At 43.6% G+C, this 21414-nt stretch overlaps 1 protein-coding gene across 1 annotated transcript in view; it reads left to right on the top strand.

Annotated features, from left to right (window-relative positions):
* Positions 1 to 21414, top strand: part of MAMDC4 (MAM domain containing 4) — a 607580-nt gene that overhangs the window by 523598 nt on the left and 62568 nt on the right. Inside the window, exon 22 of the mRNA XM_086921169.1 lies at positions 15074 to 15192. Within this exon, the coding sequence (XP_086777295.1) occupies positions 15074 to 15192 (119 nt within the window). The remainder of the gene's footprint in view (positions 1 to 15073; positions 15193 to 21414) is intronic.

Here is a 21414-nt window from a genome sequence, read left to right as displayed (position 1 = left end):
AGGATCCAGTCCAGTGGTTAGAAAAGTAATCTATAAAGTAACTAATTGCATTTGACTAGAAATTCTCATTGAGCTCATTGTTGCATTGTGTTTGAAATTGTGTTGCCCATTGCAATAACTGTAACTACTGTACTTAAAATTGTATTGCCTATTTGCAAAGTATTTAAACTAAAGTAATTCATTCTGAGAAAGTATATTTTGTATTGTAATGTATAATGTAATTATAGTGTAATTAAAAAATATAATATCTAAAAATGAATAGTTCACAAAATGTAGTAAATCTATCAAAAATATCAGTATAACAATTAATACATTAAAACTTGTCATTTACAAACCTTTGAAATTCACTGAATAAAACATAAGTTTGAGACATGTTATAGTTAGGAATGAGCATTTAAAAAACCTTTGAAATTCACTAAAAAAACATAGGTTTCAGGCCTGATATAGTTAGGAATTATCATTTAAAAAACCTTAGAAATTCACTGAAAAAACCATAGGTTTTAGGGGTGTTATAGTTAGCTGAACATTTCACTCGTACAAAACCATTGAAATTCCTCCGATATAGTTTAGTTGTACTAACTACATCTCGCGCGCCCGCAATCCACTGCTGATGATGTCACATATTACATCATTCATGACATGGTCAGTGACATCACTGATGACATCTCAAATTACTGCACTGATGACATCATCCACATGACAATCAGATACACTTCATCATACACTAGTATACCCTTTCATCACTCACTGTAAAATACAGAGTGCCATATTTGAAACCATTGATACATCAATACAAGTTTATAAACACCCACTCAGTGATTCCTAGATCTATACACACATCTAATCACTTACCTATAGATTCACTCATACATGCTGTCAATGATGAATAAAACACTATCAAATATACTTATTCACCTACATTGACATTACACACCAGCACACATCCTAATCACTTATGAAATCATCCTACTCACTTATGCAAACAATGGATCATACTTACCTTTACTTAGCTACACACTTATACAAACACCAATTCATCTATTCATATAGATAGTAACTCATACTTAGTGTGTTATAAAATCACTATTACAAGTGTACAGTTATCCATACAGTCACTCCTACAATCACTGATTCTTCTGTATACTTATTTATATACAACAACTGACACATACATTGAATTTTATTTTTCTAGTTTGTTGGACATGTACCATTGAGACATATATTTGCTTATCAACGCATCCATAAAAATATTCACTCTCCCAAACAACTGTTATAACATGTAGTTTTAACTTCATATACCTACTGAATCAACTATTTACACATCTTTGGGCTGTCACACACTGCCCACTGAACCACACACACATTCACTCTTCCATACAAATAATCATTTAACTAATCAATAACTAATATAGACTTTCACATAGCTAGTAACCAACTGGTGCAGCAGTTTACACAACTACTGAAAAAGTGATACAGATATTCACACAGTTTAGTCACTATCCAATATATTTAGTGAGACACTATAAATTGTTAAAGTAAACTGTTAATTACACTGCTACTAAATCCTCCATCCAAATATTTATTTTTATACATCCACTCATTCTTCAATGCACATTGCTATATATATAATGCATATTTAAATAACGAAGCAAACCACATTCACTGGATGATGTAATCAGTGATGTCATTTGGGATGTCATCAGTGATGTCACTGACCATGTCATGAATGATGTAATATGTGACATCATCAGCAGTGGATTGCGGGTGCGCGAACTATAGTTAGTACAACTAACTATATAGGAGCATATAAATCAGTATTCATAAGACTCAATGATTGTGTGAGTGACTGTATGGATTTTTTGACAACAAAATTCAAAATATTCTTAAGCTCTTCCCTCCCAATAAACCTGACTACCCTTCAGAATCGCCCTCCTCAGTGTCTCAGCAATCGGATCTCAGCCTAGAATCATTCCTCCCCATTACAGAAGACACACTTCTTCCCATCCTCCAATCAATCAAAAGCGGCTCCCCGCGGGATCCAGCTCACTTAATATTCTAAAATTAGTTGCCCCTACCATCCTTTCTCCGATGGCTAAATTGATCAACACCTCCCTCTCACAGGGCATCGTCCCCCCGAACTGGAAGATGGCCATAGTAAAAGCACTCCTACAAAAAACAATCTTGACGACTCGGAGCTGTGTAACTACAGGCACATCTCCCTTCTGCCCGGAATCAGCAAAGTGGCAGAAAAATTTGTCAATCGCCAGCTTTCCGACTTCCTCGAATCAGGTGACTTACTCCAACCCTCCCAGACAGGTTTCCGCCCGGGCCAAGGCACTGAAACCGCTATGATTGCTGTGGTAGAAGAGGCCAGAAAGATCCTTGATTCAGGAGGATCAGTGGCAGTAATCCTCCTGGATCTGAGCGCAGCCTTTGATACTGTTAACCATCTCACCCTGGTTCGCCGGCTCAAGGGTCCGGGAGTCACCGGGTCTGCCCTGTCCTGGCTGAAATCCTTCCTCTACAATCGATCCTTCCAAGTGCTTGGGGCAACTCCATATCCAACATAACTCCTGTGCACTGTGGTGTCCCCCAGGGCTCCTCCCTGAGGCCGACACTCTTTAACGTGTACATGTCTCCCCTTGAGAAAATTGTTACCCCACATGGTGTTAAACTTCTGACCTACGCCGACGACACCCAGCTCATTGTATCACTGAGCCAGCTGGATCGTCCCCCCACCGACCTCTGCTCCTGCCTTAAAGACATAAACAGCTGGATGGATAGTTCCTACCTCAAATTAAACAGTGATAAAACTGTGATTCTGGTCATGGGCAATCAGTTTACTTCCGACCCGAGACCATGTGGCCACCATGTATGGGGCCGCCTCCTATCCCTAAACCTGACATTAAAAGCCTGGGAATCTGGCTTGACCAAGGACTCACGCTCAGCACCCAAGCCAGGTTATGGCCTCTTTCGAACTTCACACAAAATTCTACCTCTCCTTCCCCTTCAGTCTAGGAAGCTCCTGATTCAGGGCCTCATACTGTCCAGACTAGACTATGGCAATGCCCTCTACCTCGGCGCCCCCAGGAAAGTAATTGCCAAACTACAGGTTGTTCAAAATACAGCTGCCAGGCTCCTCACAGGCACCAATAACCGGTGCTCAGCAAAACCTGCTCTTAGCTCACTCCACAGGCTACCCATACAGGAAAGAATACTCTTTAAAACTCTATGCACCACCCACAAAATCCTCCATGACAAAGGTCCCCCTGTCTTAAAAGACCTCATTGTGCCCTACAAAGCCAATAGAACCCTTCGATCGACTCACCTTCATCTTGCCTCCACGCCCAGGATTAAGAAGGCCCGCACTGGGGGTTGCCTCTTTTCCTACAACGCCCCCAAGCTGTGGAACTCCCTACTCCATGCCCAACCCAATCTTCTATCCTTCCGTAAACTTTTAAAAACCTGGTTATTCCCTTAAAATCCCCTTCCTTCCCGCCAGTTCACTCACTAGCGCTGGGACGCTCCCGGGCAGCCATGCGCTTTACACATCATTTTTTCATTTCATAACTGTATACTTGTAATAATGATTTTATAATACACTAAGTATGACTTACTATCTAAATGAATAGATGAAGTGGTGTTTGTATACGTGTGTAGCTAAGTGAGTATGTAAGTAGATCCATTGTTTGTATAAGTGAGTAGGATAACTTCATATGTGAATAGGCTGTGTGCTGGTGTGTAATGTCGATATAGGTGTATAAGTATTTTTGATAGTGTTCTATTGTTCATTGACAGCATGTAAGTAAATCTACAGGTAAGTGATTAGATGTGTGTATACATCTAGGAATCACTGAGTGGGTTTTTAGATACTTGTATTGCTGTGTCAATGGATTAAAATATGATACTCTGTATTTTACAAAGAGTGATGAAAGATGTTACTAGTGTATAAAAAGGTGTATGTGATTGTCACGTGGATGATGTAATCAGTGGTCATCAGTGATGTCATTTGAGATGTCATCAGTGATGTCACTGACCATGTCATGAATGATGTAATATGTGACATCATCAGCAGTGGATTGCGGGTGCGCGAAATATAGTTAGTACAACTAACTATATAGGAGCAATTTCAATGGTTTTGTATGATTGAAATGTCCAGCTAACTATAACACCCCTAAAACTTATAGTTTTTTGAGTGAATTTCAAAGGTTTTTTAAATGCTAATTCCTAACTATATAAGGCCTGAAACCTATGGTTTTTTCAGTGAATTTGCAAGGTTTTTTAAATGCTAATTCCTAACTATATAAGGCCTGAAACCTATGTTTTTTTCAGTGAATTTCAAAGGTTTTTTAAATGCTAATTCCTAACTATAGAAGGCCTGAAACCTATGTTTTTTTCAGTGAATTTCAATGTTTTTTTAAATGCTAATTCCTAACTATATCAGGCCTGAAACCTATGGTTTTTACATTGAATTTCAAAGGTTTTTTAAATGACAATTTTTAAATGTATTAATTGTTATTTTTTTATACTAATTTCCTACATTTTTGCAGGCAGTTGTTCAGAGGGCACGCCCCCTTTTTACAACACTCTGCAGCGCAGCTCCATGGCGCTTACTGGAGATACCTGTTGGACTAGTTCCCTCTAGGGGACCTCTGGATTGAACAGGAATTAATTCCCCAATTTAAAGTGTGCAAACGCGCCCTGTAGAGTGTTCTAAAATGGGGGATTAAGTTCCCTTGCATACTGGGGGTCCCTGGGGGCCAACTAGCCCACCATGAGCCTCCATTATGCGCCAGGGGGCTGTGTTGCTTTTCCCCGGGGGCGGCGTTCCACGGGGCAGTGTAGGGGGGGATGGGCCCCCCCCCACACTTATTTATCACTATGCCCCCGCGATTTTGTCCCCCCGGGGGGTAATTTGAAAAAAAAAACGGGGTTTAAAAAAAAAACTTTTTGGCCTTGGGGGTCCTTGTGGGACCACCTGGGCAGGCCTAGGGGGTCTAGGGGGTCAGGGGGTTTCTACCCTGCCCCCTTTTTGTGTTCTACATGTTTGTTTTTCTGCTTTCTTGTGCCTCAGTCTACCGAGGCACAAGATAGCTGCCATCAATTTCTGTTTGGGAATGTTGACAGACAGTCTTTGAGAAATTCATAAAGATTCAACAACCGGCGCCAAAGTTATTCCCAATAGAATGTTGCGGATTTCCTATGAAAACTAGGTCCTAACTATATATATATTCACTTAAAAAACCATAGGTTTCAGGCCTTATATAGTTAGGAATTAGCATTTTAAAAACCTTGCAAATTCACTTAAAAAACCATAGGTTTCAGGCCTTATATAGTTAGGAATTAGCATTTAAAAAAACATTGAAATTGCTCCTATATAGTTAGTTGTACTAACTATATTTCGCGCACCCGCAATCCACTGCTGATGATGTCACATATTACATCATTCATGACATGGTCAGTGACATCATTGATGACATCACTGATGACATCTTAAATGACATCATTGATGACATCTCATTTAACATCACTGATTACATCACTGATGACATCATCCAGTGACTGTGTGTTTCTGTAAAGTTTAAATATGTTTTACATATTGAAGAATGAGTGGATGTATAAGTGTCTGGATGAAGGATTTAGTAGGTGCGTGACTGACTGTATGAGTGAGTGATTAAATGTGTCTTACTAAATGCATGGGTTAGTGACTAAACTGTCTGAATGTGTGCATCAGTATGTCTGTTGTTGTGTAAGCTGTTGCATGTGTTGATCAGTAGCTATATGAGTGGCTATATGGGTTATTAATTGGTTGCCCAAGTATTTGAATGGGAGACTGAGTGTGTGTGTGGGTGGCTGGGAGGTGTGTGACTCTGTGCATAGATGTGTGAGCAGTTGATTCACTATGAGTTCAAGAGTGCATGTGGAAACAGCTATATGGGCGGTTGACTGTGTGCATGGGTGTGTTGGTGAGTGAACGGATATCTCAGTGCTACATGTCCAAGTAAGTACATATGTAAAACACAGTGCATGTGGGAGTTGGCATATATAAATGACTATACATGAGAGCCAGTGAATGTGCGAGTGGCTGTATGGATCATTGTGTATTTGTATCAGTGATTGTATAAGAGAGTAAGTAGATGTTAGTATATGTTTGAATAAGTAAGGTGTTGTGTGTATAACTGTATAGTTGAGGAAATGGAAGTGTGATTGATTCTTTGCAGGACTTACTAGGTGTGTGAGTAACTCCACGGATGCGTGGCAGTGTGTGAGTATCTGTATAGGTGTATGAGTGCATATGATAGTGTTGTATTGATGAGTGACTGTATGTATGAGTGATTCTATGGGTGAATGAGTGAATGTGTGTGTAGACCTAGGAATCAGTGAGTGCGTATGTAGTAACTGGTATTGGTGTGTCAATGGTTTCAAGAATGGTAGTCTGTATTTAACACTGGGTGTACCAAAGGTTATATTAGAGTGTGCGGAGGTGCATCGTATTATTACATGAATGATATCATCAGTGATGTGATCAGTGATGTCAAATGAGATGTCATCAGTGATGTCATCAGTGATGTCATTTGAGATGTCATCAGTGATGTCATCAGTGATGTCACTAACCATGTCATGAATGATGTAATATGTGACATCATCATCAGTGGATTGCGGGTGCGCGAAATATAGTTAGTACAACTAACTATATAGGAGCAATTTCAATGGTTTTTTAAAAGCTAATTCCTACCAATATAAGGCCTGAAACCTATGGTTTTTTAAGTGAACTTGCAAGGTTTTTTAAATGCTAATTCCTAACTATATAAGGCCTGAAACCTATGGTTTTTTAAGTGAATTTGCAAGGTTTTTTAAATGCTAAATCCTAACTATATAAGGCTTGAAACCTATGGTTTTTTCAGTGAATTTGCAAGGTTTTTTAAATGCTAATTCCTAACTATATCAGGCGTGAAACCTATATTTTTTTTCAATGAATTTTAAAGGTTTTGTAAATGCTAATTCTATTAGCGGATAACGTTTATATATGTTATTATCCTTCTGAGCAGCCATCTTGTTTCTCAGGAGAAGTGAGGCACAAGAGAGCACAAAACAAGAGTGGAAAACGCAAAAAGGGGGCAGGGTTGAGACCCCCTAACCCCCTAGCCATTCTCAGGGGGTCCCAAAAGGACCACCAAGTGCAAAAAATGTTTTATTTTTTTTTTAAATCGCAGGGTACACGCACCGTATTTGTACTGTACGCGTACGGTGCGCGTACCCTGCGATTTCTTTTTTTGTTTTGCCCTTGGGGTCCTTTTGGACCCCCTGAGAAGGTCTAGAGGGTTGGGGGGTCTCTACCCTGCCCCCTTTTCGTGTTTTCCACTCTTGTTTTGGGCTCTCTTGTGCCTCAGTTCTCCTGAAAAACAAGATGGTGGCCAACACTTCCTGGTTTGGACAGTTTTGAATGTTGACAGTTGACTGCCAGCCAATCAGAAACTCGCTCGCGCACGTAAGGGTACGCGCACGTGCGCCTACAGTATGCGTACCGTACGCATACGGTGCACATACGGTAAGCTCATATAGATATATAATTTGCTCAAATTCAATTTTCTCAACAACTACTGGAGGGATTTTCACCAAATATAGAAAAGGCACTACTGCATACCTGTCCCTACCATTTTGCCAAGCTTGGTGTAGTTCCGTTCAGCCGTTCGGGCTGTAGCCGTGTCTAAAGGTCCCATAGAAAATGCCATTTGAAAAATTTCAAATTCAATTTTCTCAAGAACTACTGGAGGGATTTTCACCAAACATAGCAAAGGCACATCTGCATACCAGGCCCTACCATTTTGCCAAGTTTGGTGTAATTCCATTCAGCCATTCGGGCTGTAGCCGTGTCTAAAGGTCCCTATGGAAATTAACATCGGGAAAACACATTTTGGGACCCCCCTTTCGGCCCCCGTTTGACGAATCCCCCCAAAACGTTCAGGGAAGGAGTGGAGGGGAGCTGGCCAAAATTCTGGAAAACTACACACAGATTCCTCAATCAGCGCCAAAGTTATTCCCAATAGAATGTTGAGCGCATATAGATATATAATTTGCTCAAATTCAATTTTCTCAACAACTACTGGAGGGATTTTCACCAAATATAGAAAAGGCACTACTGCATACCTGTCCCTATCATTTTGCCATTTTTGGTGTAATTCCGTTCAGCTGTTCGGGCTGTAGCCGTGTCTAAAGGTCCCATAGAAAATGCTGTTTGAAAATTTTCAAATTTAATTTTCTCAAGAACTATTGGAGGGATTTTCACCAAACATAGCAAAGGCACATCTGCATACCAGGCCCTACCATTTTGCCAAGTTTGGTGTAATTCCATTCAGCCGTTCGGGCTGTAGTCGTGTCTAAAGGTCCCTATGGAAATTAACATGGGGAAAACACGTTTTGCGACCCCCCTTTTTTCTCGGCCCCCGCTTGACGAATCCCCCCGAAACTTTCAGGGAAGGAGCAGAGCGGAGCGAAGCAATTTTAAGGAAAATTACACGCAGATTCCTCAATCGGCGCCAAAGTTATTCCCAATAGAATGTTGGGGATTTCCTATGGTAACTAGGTCCTAACTATATATACCTACTGGCGACCACCAGTAGGTAATATATATATATTCATGTGATCAAGCCTCTGGCTAGAGGCGAAACCCGTCATGCGGATTTGCTTGGGTGTTATTCTATAACTTGATGGAATAAAACACTGTTTGGCACAAGAATTCGGGTCTGATTTGTTCGTTCTGAAACCAGTCCAAGCTGAATGACTGGGATGCGGCAGCGTCGAACGAAGCGAATTAATATATATATATATATATATATATATATATATATATATATATATATATATATATATATATATTGAAAAAAATCAATGGGTAATGTGACGTTATAGTTAGGTAAAAATGTCCTTTTAATACATTACATTTTGACAACAAAAAAAAACACTGAAATTCACCAGTTATAGTTAACTGAAGAAATTGTAACTTGCACACCCGTTATGCACAGTGTTGTCATCAATGATGTAATTTCAGATGTTTACACAGGCTTAGAGTTTTTTGTTTTGCTAATAACTTTAGGCCATTTCACCAATTTGCACAAATCTTTCTAAGCAAAGTTCATCCACCTAAACCCCTTCCAGGAAAGTTTTGCAGCAATCCATCAACCTGGGCTAAGCAAATGGAATGGGTTTCAAAACACTGATTTTCCTTGTTAATTCCCACAGGAAACTTTGCTCTCCGACACAGGAAAGACAGCAGAACAAAATTACTCCAAATTTAGCAAAAAGTTAGAACGGTACTCCGAAAGCGTTTTGGTGAAAATCAGTTCAGCTGTTTTCGAGACATTTGCATTTAAAGAGATAATTAAGTTGGACTTGAACGGGTTAGAAAGTTAGGTTTATCTGGAATGCTGGCCCCTTTAGAGTGTTCATTGTACTGAAAATAAAAAAGACACAGGGCCCTTTGATAGGCTGAGGAAGCTTTTTCTCCCATTTGCTCTTTCCATACCACCCGACAGCTCCATTTTCTGCAGGATCAAATGATCTCATTGGCTTATTGCAAGCCAGAGAAAAGAGTTTCAGCAGCCAGAACAGGATTCAAGGACTTGGGCCCTCTATTCTGAAATTTTTTTCTAAAAAAGTATAAAGGGGCAAGTTAGGGACACCCTGACCACTTGGCTCTTGTGAGTGGATCCATAGGGACCCCAGGGGCAAAAATATAAAAATAGAATTTGTACCGTGGTACTTGCACAAGACTGAGTGCCACCCTTCTCTGAGGTACCGCAGTATTGCTACTGGAGTTGTCATGCAAGCTTCATCCACACTGTACCATGGGGTGAAGCTTGTGCGGTGGGTACCACAGGAGTACACAGTACCCAAATTAAAATAAGGCATTTGTGTTGGCGGGCCTTGGGGATCTTGGACACAGGGTCTGGCCAGTGGCCATGCCCTGTGGCCAACTCTCCACTACACACAGCCAAAGGCCATGCACAAAGGAGGGGTGATCGACCTTGACGGTATTACAAGTCGCACACAACTTATGTGCAAACAGGCATATAGGTGGCTAACAGGCTCACCAATATTTTGAGCCACCACAGGCGCCGCCAAGCCAAAATCCATTAATGGAGAAAGGAGATTTGATCCATATATCCAGGCAATCTACATCCTTCCTTAGATACTCTACATATGGCTTCAAATTCTCCAATAATATTAACGCATTTCTTAATTGATAGTCCACTGATGTATGGCCTGCCCATCATATGGTGCTCACTTATTTGTGCAGCCACCTTGGAATTAAATGACAAAACCCTTTGGCAACTTGTACAAACCCCTTTGTACCCCTGTGTGGTGAATGTGTGTGTGGGCTGTACCCCTCCCTTGTGTTCCCAAGTGAATGTGAAACTGGTATCTTGACTTTTTGTTGGCTCACGCATCAGGCCAATCAAGCGTGTGTGTAGTCTCAGGCCTGTCCCTGATATTGCCAGGTGCAGAATCTGTTCTGTCACCTGGGGTGGAGCACAAAGTGTGCTCTCATAGAGAGCATAGGACTAATGTGTTCTATGGACTAATGTTTTCTATGTACTAAAGCGGTGGTGGCAATCCACCAAGTTTTTGTGAATGTTAAGAATAACCAGAACATTTTTCTCTGTGTCAGGAGAAAGCACAGATTACAGATCCCTTCTGTGTAAAATTCTTCTTTGATGCAAATCCAGACGTGGTGCTGTCTTTCTGTGTGTGTGAGAGTGTGTGTGTGTGTCTGTGTGTGTGTGTGTGTGTGTGTCTATGTGTGGTGAGTGTGTAGCACATATATGGTGTTCTTGATCAAGGAAGGGAGTGGTCCGCAGAGTACTTGAAGGGCTCCTGCAGGGCCAGGACTAATGTCTGCATGATGGGACATCATATGAAGTCTGCATCTTCTGCTGGTGGAGCTGAGGGTCTGCTTGGAGCCTAGAAGCCTGCATCCCTGCTGGAAAACAGAAGGAGAGTGCTTCTCCCTTCCGGAGCAGACACAGTCCAAGCGTAGGAGCAGAGCATGTTACTGGCATGAGAAATGCCCATATTAAGTGGACTACTTTAAGGCAGGCCTGCGGGGGGAAACAATTAGTTTTGCAGGAAAGGCCAGGAAACAAGAAAAGAGGAAACTAATGGTTTGGTTGAAGGGGACTGGGAGCATTAGAAAAAGAGCACACCCTAGCCATTAGGCAAAAACAAGAAGCTGCTGAGGTAACATTGCGGCAGAAAATAGTGGTGGCAAAAGCTGAAATTGACAGCTATTACAGCAGGAAGGGGGCAGCAGGTTTCCAAGCTTATAAAAAACAAATGTTATGAATACGGGGAGTCTGTAGGTAAGCTGCGGGCCCTACGTACTAAACAGAGGGCCATCGGGAATAACATTACTAGGGTCAAAGGACAGGATGGCTGTCAGGTTACAGATTTAAAAGATATTATTAAGGTCTTCGAGGGATTCTATCAGGACCTATACCGACAAGATAATCTTGACCCTATTACCTCCGACGACACGGAAACAATTATGGGGGATCAACGTAGGGTGGTTGAGGAAACAAGGCCTGAGTTAGAAAGGGATATAACAATCAAAGAGGTCTTACAGGCCTTACATTCTATAGCCTCAGGTAAAGCAACAGGTCCTGAAAGAATTCCTCTGGAACTATATAAGGCAATTCAGGAAGAGATTGCTCTCTTACTTCTGAATCTGTTTCTTGGAGTGCAATATAGTGGGGTCCCCCCAGAATCTTGGGAGGGAGCTGATGTAGCAATCTTTTTTAAAAAAGGGAAGCCCCCAGACAACCCTGAATCCTATCGGCCCATATCCCTCATGAATGTGGACACCAAACTCTACTCTAAAATTTTGGCCACTCAGTTAAGGAGGATCATGGCCCATCTTGTCTCACCATGGCAACATGGGTTTATACCGGGAAGAGGCACCACAGACCGTATCAGGCGTGCTATTGCTTTATTTGCTATAACGGAGGTATCGAGAGAGAAGATGGCTATGATCCTCCTGGACGCTGAGAAAGCACTTGATCAAGTTTCTTGGCATTATTTATGGGGTATTCTGGCACAGAAAGGGTTTGGCCCATGTTTTATAACAGCCATACAGGCAATGTACTTTATACACTATGCAAGCTTACAAATAATGGGCCAGGAGTCAAGTCGTATCGAGCTGGCCAGGGGGACAAGACAGGGCTGTCCATGCTCTCCCATTTTATTTGCCCTATACATCGACATATTTATCCAACAAATTCTCCAAGATCAGACAATTAAACCAGTCTGTTTCAACGGCTTTGAAACAAAGTTAATGGCTTATGCTGACGACATCGTGGAGTGACCACAGACCCTGAAACAGCGATAATACAGATACAAAGACTGGCTGGGGAGTATGTCAGGAAATCAGGCTACCTATTGAATGCAGGGAAAACCCAGATCATTTCTAATTCCAAAATCCCGTGTGAGGATCCCCGAAGGCAGGATGCAGCAGTCTTACACAAAAAAGGGAGCATAAGGGGGAATATTAATCAAGTTGCCCCCCAATCAATAATTTATAAATCCAGAAAACCTGATTAATTTCGAACACTACTTTGTTGCCGGATAACAGGAGCAGTTAAAACATTATCTCTGCTCGTGGGTTGGTCCGAATGCTATTCAGCTCCCGGTCCAAGTATTCAATTCCTAATATTTGTCAATACACAACGTGTCATTTCATCTTGTAAACAGCAAATAGAAAAAATGTGTGAAAGGTCAGAAAGTACCTCACATAAGCATCACCAAGGGAGCTGCTGGTTGGTACTCATCAGTTTGCCCATGCTATCATCCTTGGTAACTTTCATAACCATAAAGGAAGAAAGTGTCCACATTTTAAGAGGTGAAGAAAAGAAACGAAAGAAAAAGCAGTAATGTGTATACAGATGCACTATAAGTGCTTGTGTCATTCTATATCAACTGGGCCCCGTCGTGAAAAGAAAGAGAGAGATTAGCTTCTCCAAGCTAAACTGAGGGGTAACTTACTTGTAAAAACGCATACTTTATTGAGTGCCATGAGTACCCCATGAGTGAGGAATTAGGGCTTCTAAAGGAAGGAATATCGGATTTTCTCCTAGTGGCATTGGGGGGCACGGTCCGTATAACTCCATCACTGATGCTATTGGGATATAACGACAAGGAACAACGGGACGTAAGGCGGAACGACTTTGTCTTTATTGTGGTAGCCGTAGCTCGGCTTCTTATTGCTACACAATGGAAGGACACTGACCCTCCTACATACTATGCCTGACTGGGTCGATTGCTGGCCATATATAATCTTGAAAGATCATTGTACAAATGTAAAGGCCGGCCTCGTAGCAAGAGAGGCCGTAAAATCTGGGCACCAATGAACAAGGCATGAAGATGGGAGGGACTGGCTGGCCTAGGTAGGAGTTGGAAAGGATGGGCAGGATAGTAGACTAACTCCCTTAGGTATGATTGTAGAGGGATTTGTATTTGTATCGATCTCTATTAATGGTGGTAGATAGATGCTATGCTAATATCTATGTTATGGTTTCTAAGCTATATTGTATAGCCTCAGTTTGTTTTTTTTTACCCTTTCTTTTCCATTGTCTCTTGTACCCCTCTCATCGCCCTACACTGCTAGTTTTGAGTGTCTGTATGTTTTATATGATGTATATACATGAAATTGTATGAGATTTTTTGAAAGCTGAGGTCCGAAAATGGCTCTATCTGTATTTATGAATATTTTCTTACTCTCTCCAAATAAAATATTGAAAAATAAAAAAACAAAAAAAGGAAGTCGACTACCAAAAAGGAGGCAGAGCCATGAGCGACCAAAGTTGTGAAGAGGTTGCCCTAACTCCTCAAGCAATTCTTGCTGGCAACTGCTCCACGACTTACAAGTGATAAGCATAATAGTGTTGTTTGAAATACTGTCATGTACCCACTGTTGCTGAAGATCTCTCATTGCCACCAAAGCAGAAGTCTTGAATGGCCAGGAGACTGCAACTGCCGAAGAAACCCTTCCCTCTGATCACTAGACTGAATGATGCACCTGCCATATCTAAGTGCCCATCTGCACCTGGCCAGGGATACTCCCACTCCTTAACATGAGTGCTGTTGTGTGAGCCTGCCACACTGTTTCAGCCCAGCAGCCAGGTGTGGTTGTCATGAGGTCCCTGCAATTACATGAGCTGCTGACGCGAGAGCAGGAATGCAGAAGATGTATGCCTGCATAGACAGAACTGCACCTACAGTGAACAGTGTCTTAACAAAGAGTGGAACAAGAGACAGATAGTGCAGAATAATTTTGCTGTTTGTTTTATGAATTCTGCTGGTTGACTTTTGCTGGGTGAACTTGAGTTGGTGAAAGCTATTTAACTTGGTTTGAGCATCTAGGCAGTGGGGTACTTTTGAGTGAACTGCCCCTGTACTGAATCAAAGCCTACACTCATGCCACTCACAGGGTGCTGGATGCATTAGGAAACTCCTATTGCAAGGGGAGGGTACTGAAAGAGGAGCAATGACTTAATGAAGACTGCAAATAAGATAATCCTATAACTGAGCCCCCTTTTGAGTTGTGTAGTATTTCATTTTTCTGTACATTATTTTACCTAACCCTTGAGCACTGGGCTGAACAATACATTATTGTGTCTAGTGGCTGACGGTTGAGTTCTGAGATTTTGTCCTCGACACTACCTCCCTGCCAGAAGCTTTTGACTTCTCGCCTCCACTACCCTTAAATTGAACTGCGAAAAGGGGTTTACTTGTTTGGGATACCAGTGGCAAACAGCGTCAAACACCATGGTCGGTCCCCATGGCCTGTCTACTCTGTGGCCACTGAATGGGCTCTGACACCCCAACATACAAGACAAAGCATTAATTAAACTCTCTAATGCACAGCCTGAGGATCCTCTGACTCCACCTTGGTCGATAACTACCTAGGCTTGATCTCCCTTTGAAAAATATTGGTTAATTATATCAATTAACGTGGAGGAAAGGAAAATATGTTTTTGAAAGTAAATTTCCCCTAATGGTTTCTCTTCTCTTTTGCCAGGAACGCTGAACATATATGTGGAAGTGAAGACCAGAAAGCAGGTGCTGAAAATCAGTGATATTCCAGGGGGCACATGGCACTACAGCAACGTCAACATCCAAGTAGATGCGCAGTGGAAGGTAAGCAAGCTCTCCAGTACCCTCTGAATCATGAGCAGTGAGTGTGAGAAGGAAAGGACTAGGGTGGTATGGAAGTGGAAAGATGGAATGGCAAAGAGAGTGTAACATGGGCATTGGGAGAGAAAGGAGAAGTGTAGGTTTGGAAAGAAAAAAGCATTGTGGTTTGGGATGAAGATGGGGGTGAGGGTGTAATGAGAGAGATTGTGGCACAGTAGGAAAGTATGGGAGGCAAACGGGAATGCTGGTCTAGAAAGAGATAAATGTGGAAAGCATAATGGGGAATTGAGTTAGACCTGACAGCCTTGGAGTGATTTTCCCCCAAACATTTTGCCTTCACCCCTCATGCTTTGCTGAACTCCTGTTTTGTTGTCTTTAATACTCTGTGCACTGCGCCATTGCTAACCAGTGCTAAAGTGCTTGTACTATCTCCTTCAAACATGGTACAATTGGTCTACACCTGATGGACACATTTAATTGACTTGCAAGTCCCTAGTAAATGGTACTGCATGTACTCAGGGCCTGTAAATTAAATGCAACTTTTGGGAAGATAGAGTCCCCTCACACAGAGGCTGGCACCAGGTGTAAATATTGGACCTCCAAAGCCACTCTTCAGAACACTCCAGGCCCTGAGGAAGTTACAGAAGGACTACCCTGCTGCCAAAGGACTGCCCTGCTGCTTGAAGGACTGTCTTGCTGCCTGAGAAGTAAGATTGGACCTGCTTGCCTTCATTCTAATTCCAGGCTAACCAGAGTGACTCCAAGGGTCGGTTGGCTGACTTCCAGTGTCGGCTACAGGGACACAACAAGCATCAGAGGCCTTCCTGCAACTGCCCAACTACTTTCTACAAGTGGACCTGCTTGAACCCTGCTGGCGTCTTCTGGACTGAGTCCCTGATCCCCAAGAGGTGTCTTCCCAGGTCTCGAACCCTAGGTTGGCATAAAAATTCCCTTTTTCTAAAGAAAAGGTGAAAATGCTGAGGTTTGGGCTCATCACAACCTGGCCCATTTGGACCAAGACTGAGTTACCCACGACGACTGCAAACTTTAAGTTCCAGTGAGAACTGCTCTTAGCGTCGACAAACCCTGCCAGTGATGACCAGCATCGCGGGACCGACACTTCCCTCTACATCAACGTCAGCCCGCAACAACTGTCTGTGAAATTTTACTGACTCTTCTCGCTACAGCGATAGTGGTCTGCAACACTCAGCATCCACTTTGGTCCTTCTCCACCCGAAATGGAACTCTTCACACCATACTCTGAGGGTAACTCTTCTGTGGGACTAACCTGGTCCCTGTATCCGACCTGCGCTTTATTGCAGTCAGCCTTAATTTGTGACTTCCCCCGGCTAGCACAACCAGAAGCCCACGAATGGTGCTTTGTACTTATTTGCAGTATTTTTGCTAAACATTTTAGAATTGTACATCTCCGGTTCTACTGATGGGATTTTTGTTGTTCTGGAATAATTTTATTTATTGCAATTTACTCTGTTTTTTTTATTGGTTTGTAGTTTTTCTTGTGTTGTGCTTTCACTTTACACTTTACTGTTGTTTGTGTGCTGCATAATTACTTTACATATTGCCTGACTGCTTTGTGCCAAGCTACCAGAGGGTTACACACAGGTTAATTTAGTGGCTTTTTTGCATTTCACCCTGACAAGGGTTGTGGTTGTTGCCTTAGTGGTGCTTTCACGCACCTCAGCCAATAACCCAGTTTCTTACAAAGAGGAAATAGTGTGAGCAGCTTTTTGTCTAATTTTCTGCAGTGCTACTTTCCAGGAGTTGCACAAACAAAAAGCACAAGCAACTAACAATTCCCAGAGCACAGCTGCACACATTACTCACTTCTACGGCAGAAAGAGGGGCGTGTCATCTGAAAAGCTGGAATCTTGGGTCACCTGGCATTGATGAAATATAGAATTTACTGGTGCCTCCAGTCAGTTTTATGAGACAACTTGAAGGGTAGCAAATGAAACCAACAAACCAACAAATCTCCGCACACCATCAGTGGTAATAACAAATAAAATGTATAATATATGAAATTTGCTGTTTATCTTGTGATCTGAGTTTTAGAACATTAGATTTAATAGATACTTACTGCTTAAACTCAAAGGCAATATTATTACCCTCTACCATGGTGTTATGATTTTTAAAATATTTTCTTTAAAACGTGAACCAATTGTCTAGGGTGTATATTTTCTTTTTACACTCTCAGGATTCTTGTTCTTTAGTCTAACAACCTCATTAGGTCTCGCCTAGCATTGCAGTCGAATGGCTGCCATCGCTTTGGGAGGCATGCAGTTTATACTGTAGTGTGGAAGCTTCGTGGAAGCTCCGCCCACTCTCTGCCCATTGGCTTTTGTCTGAAATGCTGCCTTCCGATTGGTTCAAGGCTTGTTAGTCCCTCCTCATTCATCATTTGTATCCTTCCACGGCTATTGGCCCCTTGTCTCCTAACACTATTTTCTTCCCTGGCCTTCTCTTGTTTTTCGTGTTTAATTTGTTTAATCTTTCCATACTATTTTGGCCTTGCCAGTGCTTTTTTGGCTTTGACAATGTATTTTCGTTTTGTAGTAGACCCAGCCGCTTCCAACACGCTGCTACAAACTGCACGATTCAGATTGTTTTCAGTCGTGGATAAAGTATTGTTGTGACAGCGCATCAGTCAGTAGAAGTCACAGCGTAGCTGGTATTTCTTTATCTCAAAAATTCGAGCTTTTTACGATTACGTGTTCTAGTCCTAGCCGTTGCGTTTGTTTAGATGATCTGCCGATTTTTATTATGCAAAGAGACGTTTCGTTTTGCAATCATTCGGTCCTGGGAAGATTGTGCTGTGTTTAAGGAAGTGCGTGCAAACATAAATGTATTTTTTCCTTGGAGAGGCCCTGCAGCTCCAGGCGCGCTGCTACCGACTGCCAGGGCCGGTCTGGGAACCAAAACTGGCCCTGGCGAAGTGCTCGGCCGGCCCCCCCTCCCCACTGGGGGCTGGGGGGGTTGAAGGTGCCGCCGAGCGCTTTGCTAGGGCCGGTTTTCTGCCGATTTTGTTGCACGGCCGATTTTGCAGCTATGCTGCAAAAACGGCCCTGTAAAAAAATCGGCCCCCAGGGGCTCAAAACCGGCCCCCACCCTTGCGGCGCACCGGGGGATTGCCCGGTGCCCGCTATGGCCAGTCCGGTCCTGCCGACTGCTCGTTGTTACTGTGCGCCATGCTGCAGCGCTCACTTTTGTAAGCACATGGAAGGGATACACTTTCTGCAAATAAATGAATAATCAAAAACTGAATGATTTGCTCTGGCATTCCTGTAGCATAATGAGTCATTCTGATAGAGGGCCCACTTCCTTGGCGAATTATTTTGGCTATGAAAGTAAAATCTGAAAGTATATACATAATAGAAGAGCTTATCTGCTCGTTTTAAATAAGAAAAGCCGCTGAGATGAAAGCGATTTAAAGCTGGAAGGAGAGGAGATGTATTACTGCCATTGTCAGAATGACAAATCCTTAAATTATCGTTCTGCTGCCCAGGGCCGGACTGGGAACCAAAACCGGCACTGGCAAAGTGCTCGGCCGGCTCCCTCCCCTTTGGGTGGTTGGGGGTGCCACCGAGCTCTCTGCCAGGGCCGGTTTTGGTCGATTTTTTTACAGGGCCGAATTTGCAGCTATGCTGCAAAAACGGCCCCCAGGGGCCCAAAAGGCCCCCACCCACGCGGCCCACCGGAGGATTGCCTGGTGCCCGCTACGGCCAGTCCGGTTCTGCTGCTGCCCCCTAAATTGGGAAAAAAAGTCTAGACTTGGTTTCTGCGTCCTACAACTTAATTACAACATGTTAGTGTTTTGTCACAAAGAGAGGAATGTATTGACACTCCGAAGTTGAAGCCACTTCGAGCTCTATCTTGTGTGATGCATCATTTGCATAACAATGTTGAGTTAACTGCGTGCTTGTAAAAGGATCCCTTTTGCGAATGCTGGAATTCACACCAATGTGATCTCTTCTTATTGAGTCCCTCCCTGCTGCCTGCCGGTGCTCTCTGCTCACGTTTCTTATCAGTGCAAATGTTCCCCTTTCCCACCGGTACCAGCTTTTTACACTACTCACCGGGGCCAGCTTCACACGTTGCCCATCAAACTGCCCAACAGTGCCTTCTCTTCACCACAGCATTAGGGTGAACTTCCCACCTCGACTAGTTAAGCAGTACGAGATCCTTACACCGTCTGCTTCTCACAATGAGCACCAGTGTCTATTTCTCGTACATCTCTCCAGTGCAAGTTACCCACACTTCAAATCAGTGGCAGCTCTTCACTCTCTGCGCACTGCCGCTGCTGTGCAATCTTCATACAGCCAAGAGTGCCAGCTTCCCATACTGTCCACCTGTGCTACCTCCCTACACCACTTACAAATGTGAATTCCTCACACTGCACCCTACTGTTTACACATCATACTGCCTCTCACTGCTGCCCCCTCAAGCTATTATTTATTTTATTTATTATGTTATCTATTTTTTTATTATAAAGCATGTAATCACTCTTAGTACGATCTCTAAGCGCTTGATATCAGCAAACAAAGTTACAGTTAAACATCCAAGATCACAATGAGTGAAAAGCTGGGTCTTAAGGGCATTCTAAAATTGAAGTAGGTTTTGTTCTTTCTTTAAAGCAATTGGCAAAGAGTTTCGGAGACGAGGGGCAGGGCCCTAGATTCAGAAAACTCTGCCTCCCCACTTCTGTACATTGAAACTGGAAATTGCAGAAGTAAGAGAACTCTGGCATATCCTTGTTCTTCTCGAGTTCGACAGTGCTCGAGTTGGTCTGTGTAACTTTATCTTTTTGTTAGAAAGGTGGGGAGGGAGCGGTGATATACTCTGAACATAAGACAAAACATTTTGAGCTCAATCCTTTTTAGGTCGAACCTAGAGCCAGCATGCATGCACTGCTCTGTGACACTTGTAGGGAATAGAAGCCCCGCCCCCTCTCCGCCCATGTTTGCCATTGGCTTGTGTCATTGTTCGTCCTAAATGCTGGCTTCTGACTCGAAAATAGGCTTATCTCCTAGCTCACCTTTGTGCTCTGAAACATAATGGACAATCTAGCACAGAGAGTTTCGGAGAACATATGACTTATAGCCTAGCAGAAGGCTTAGGGTGACTCCAGATCTGGAATTCTTTGGTGGCGGTTCCTGCGTGAGGGCATAGGGGGCGGGGCACGGCTTGGATGCCGAGCGGACTGGTGGCGTGAGCCCGGAGCTCCACTCCCGATCCCCGCTTTTATCCTGAAAAACTGCACGACATCCACCCTAAAGTGCATCATTTGACCACTTAAGGACACCTGAACAGCAAGGAACCCCCAGGCGACGGAATCGGGGTGCCCACGGCGCTCATCAGCTTGTGAGAAATACAAAGAAGCGCTGAAGGGGTGATGGAACAAGATGGCGCCCGGAGCTGGTTCTCGAGACCCATGATGGCGAAGTCCCCTTAGCGACTCTTTGGAGGGACGGCCCGAGACGAAGGGGTTGTCACCTGAGCCCGCTTGATTATTCCACCGTGCTATGAACAGGGGAGCTTGCCGAACCTACAGCCTGGGTAGGTCGGGTCTCTTACGAACAAAGATTGAGGAGCGTAAGATGGCGGCCGCCCTGGCACCGAGGGGCCGCAGAGGGCACAGCGCCTAACAGCAGTGCGAGAGGCGAGAACATCCTGGCTCAGAGGCGCACTGGGCACGCATCCGTACGCATCCTGAGAAAGGCCCTGGACTCCACGACGATGAGGCGTGAAGCGACTCCCCTGAGTTGTCGCCCCACGGAGGGGTCGAGGTGCGGGCCTGGTTGCCGGAGCGACACCAGCGAGAGGGAATCGGGTTCGGAAGACCAGATGACTCCGGGACGACATCGAGTGGAGCCAACGGAGGCCGCACTGGCGAACTGAATCCCACTCTCCCTGAGGGGCCTGGTGGCCTGGGGTCAGAGCTGACTTGGGCCTGCTGATGACGGAGCGAGGGCTTGGGCTGCCACACTGATTGGACTGCGGCGCTCCCTGACGATTTCAGACATTGAATATTGAAGACGCCCTCCACTGAGTGGCCGAAGAAAGTTCCGAGATTTCTTCCCCTCCTTTTCTCCAGTGAACGAAATGGGGAAACCTAAGGGAAAAGTGGAGGAGGCTGCGAGTTCAGGAGCTGCGGAAAGCCCACCACAATCCCCGACGGACCTGCAGCAGCTGCAAAATTGCATCCTG

Source organism: Lissotriton vulgaris, chromosome 5 (genome assembly GCF_964263255.1).
Source record: "Lissotriton vulgaris chromosome 5, aLisVul1.2, whole genome shotgun sequence".
NCBI lineage: Eukaryota > Metazoa > Chordata > Amphibia > Caudata > Salamandridae > Lissotriton > Lissotriton vulgaris.
Note: the sequence above shows the minus strand (reverse complement) of the source record. Positions and strands in the feature narration are given on the sequence as shown.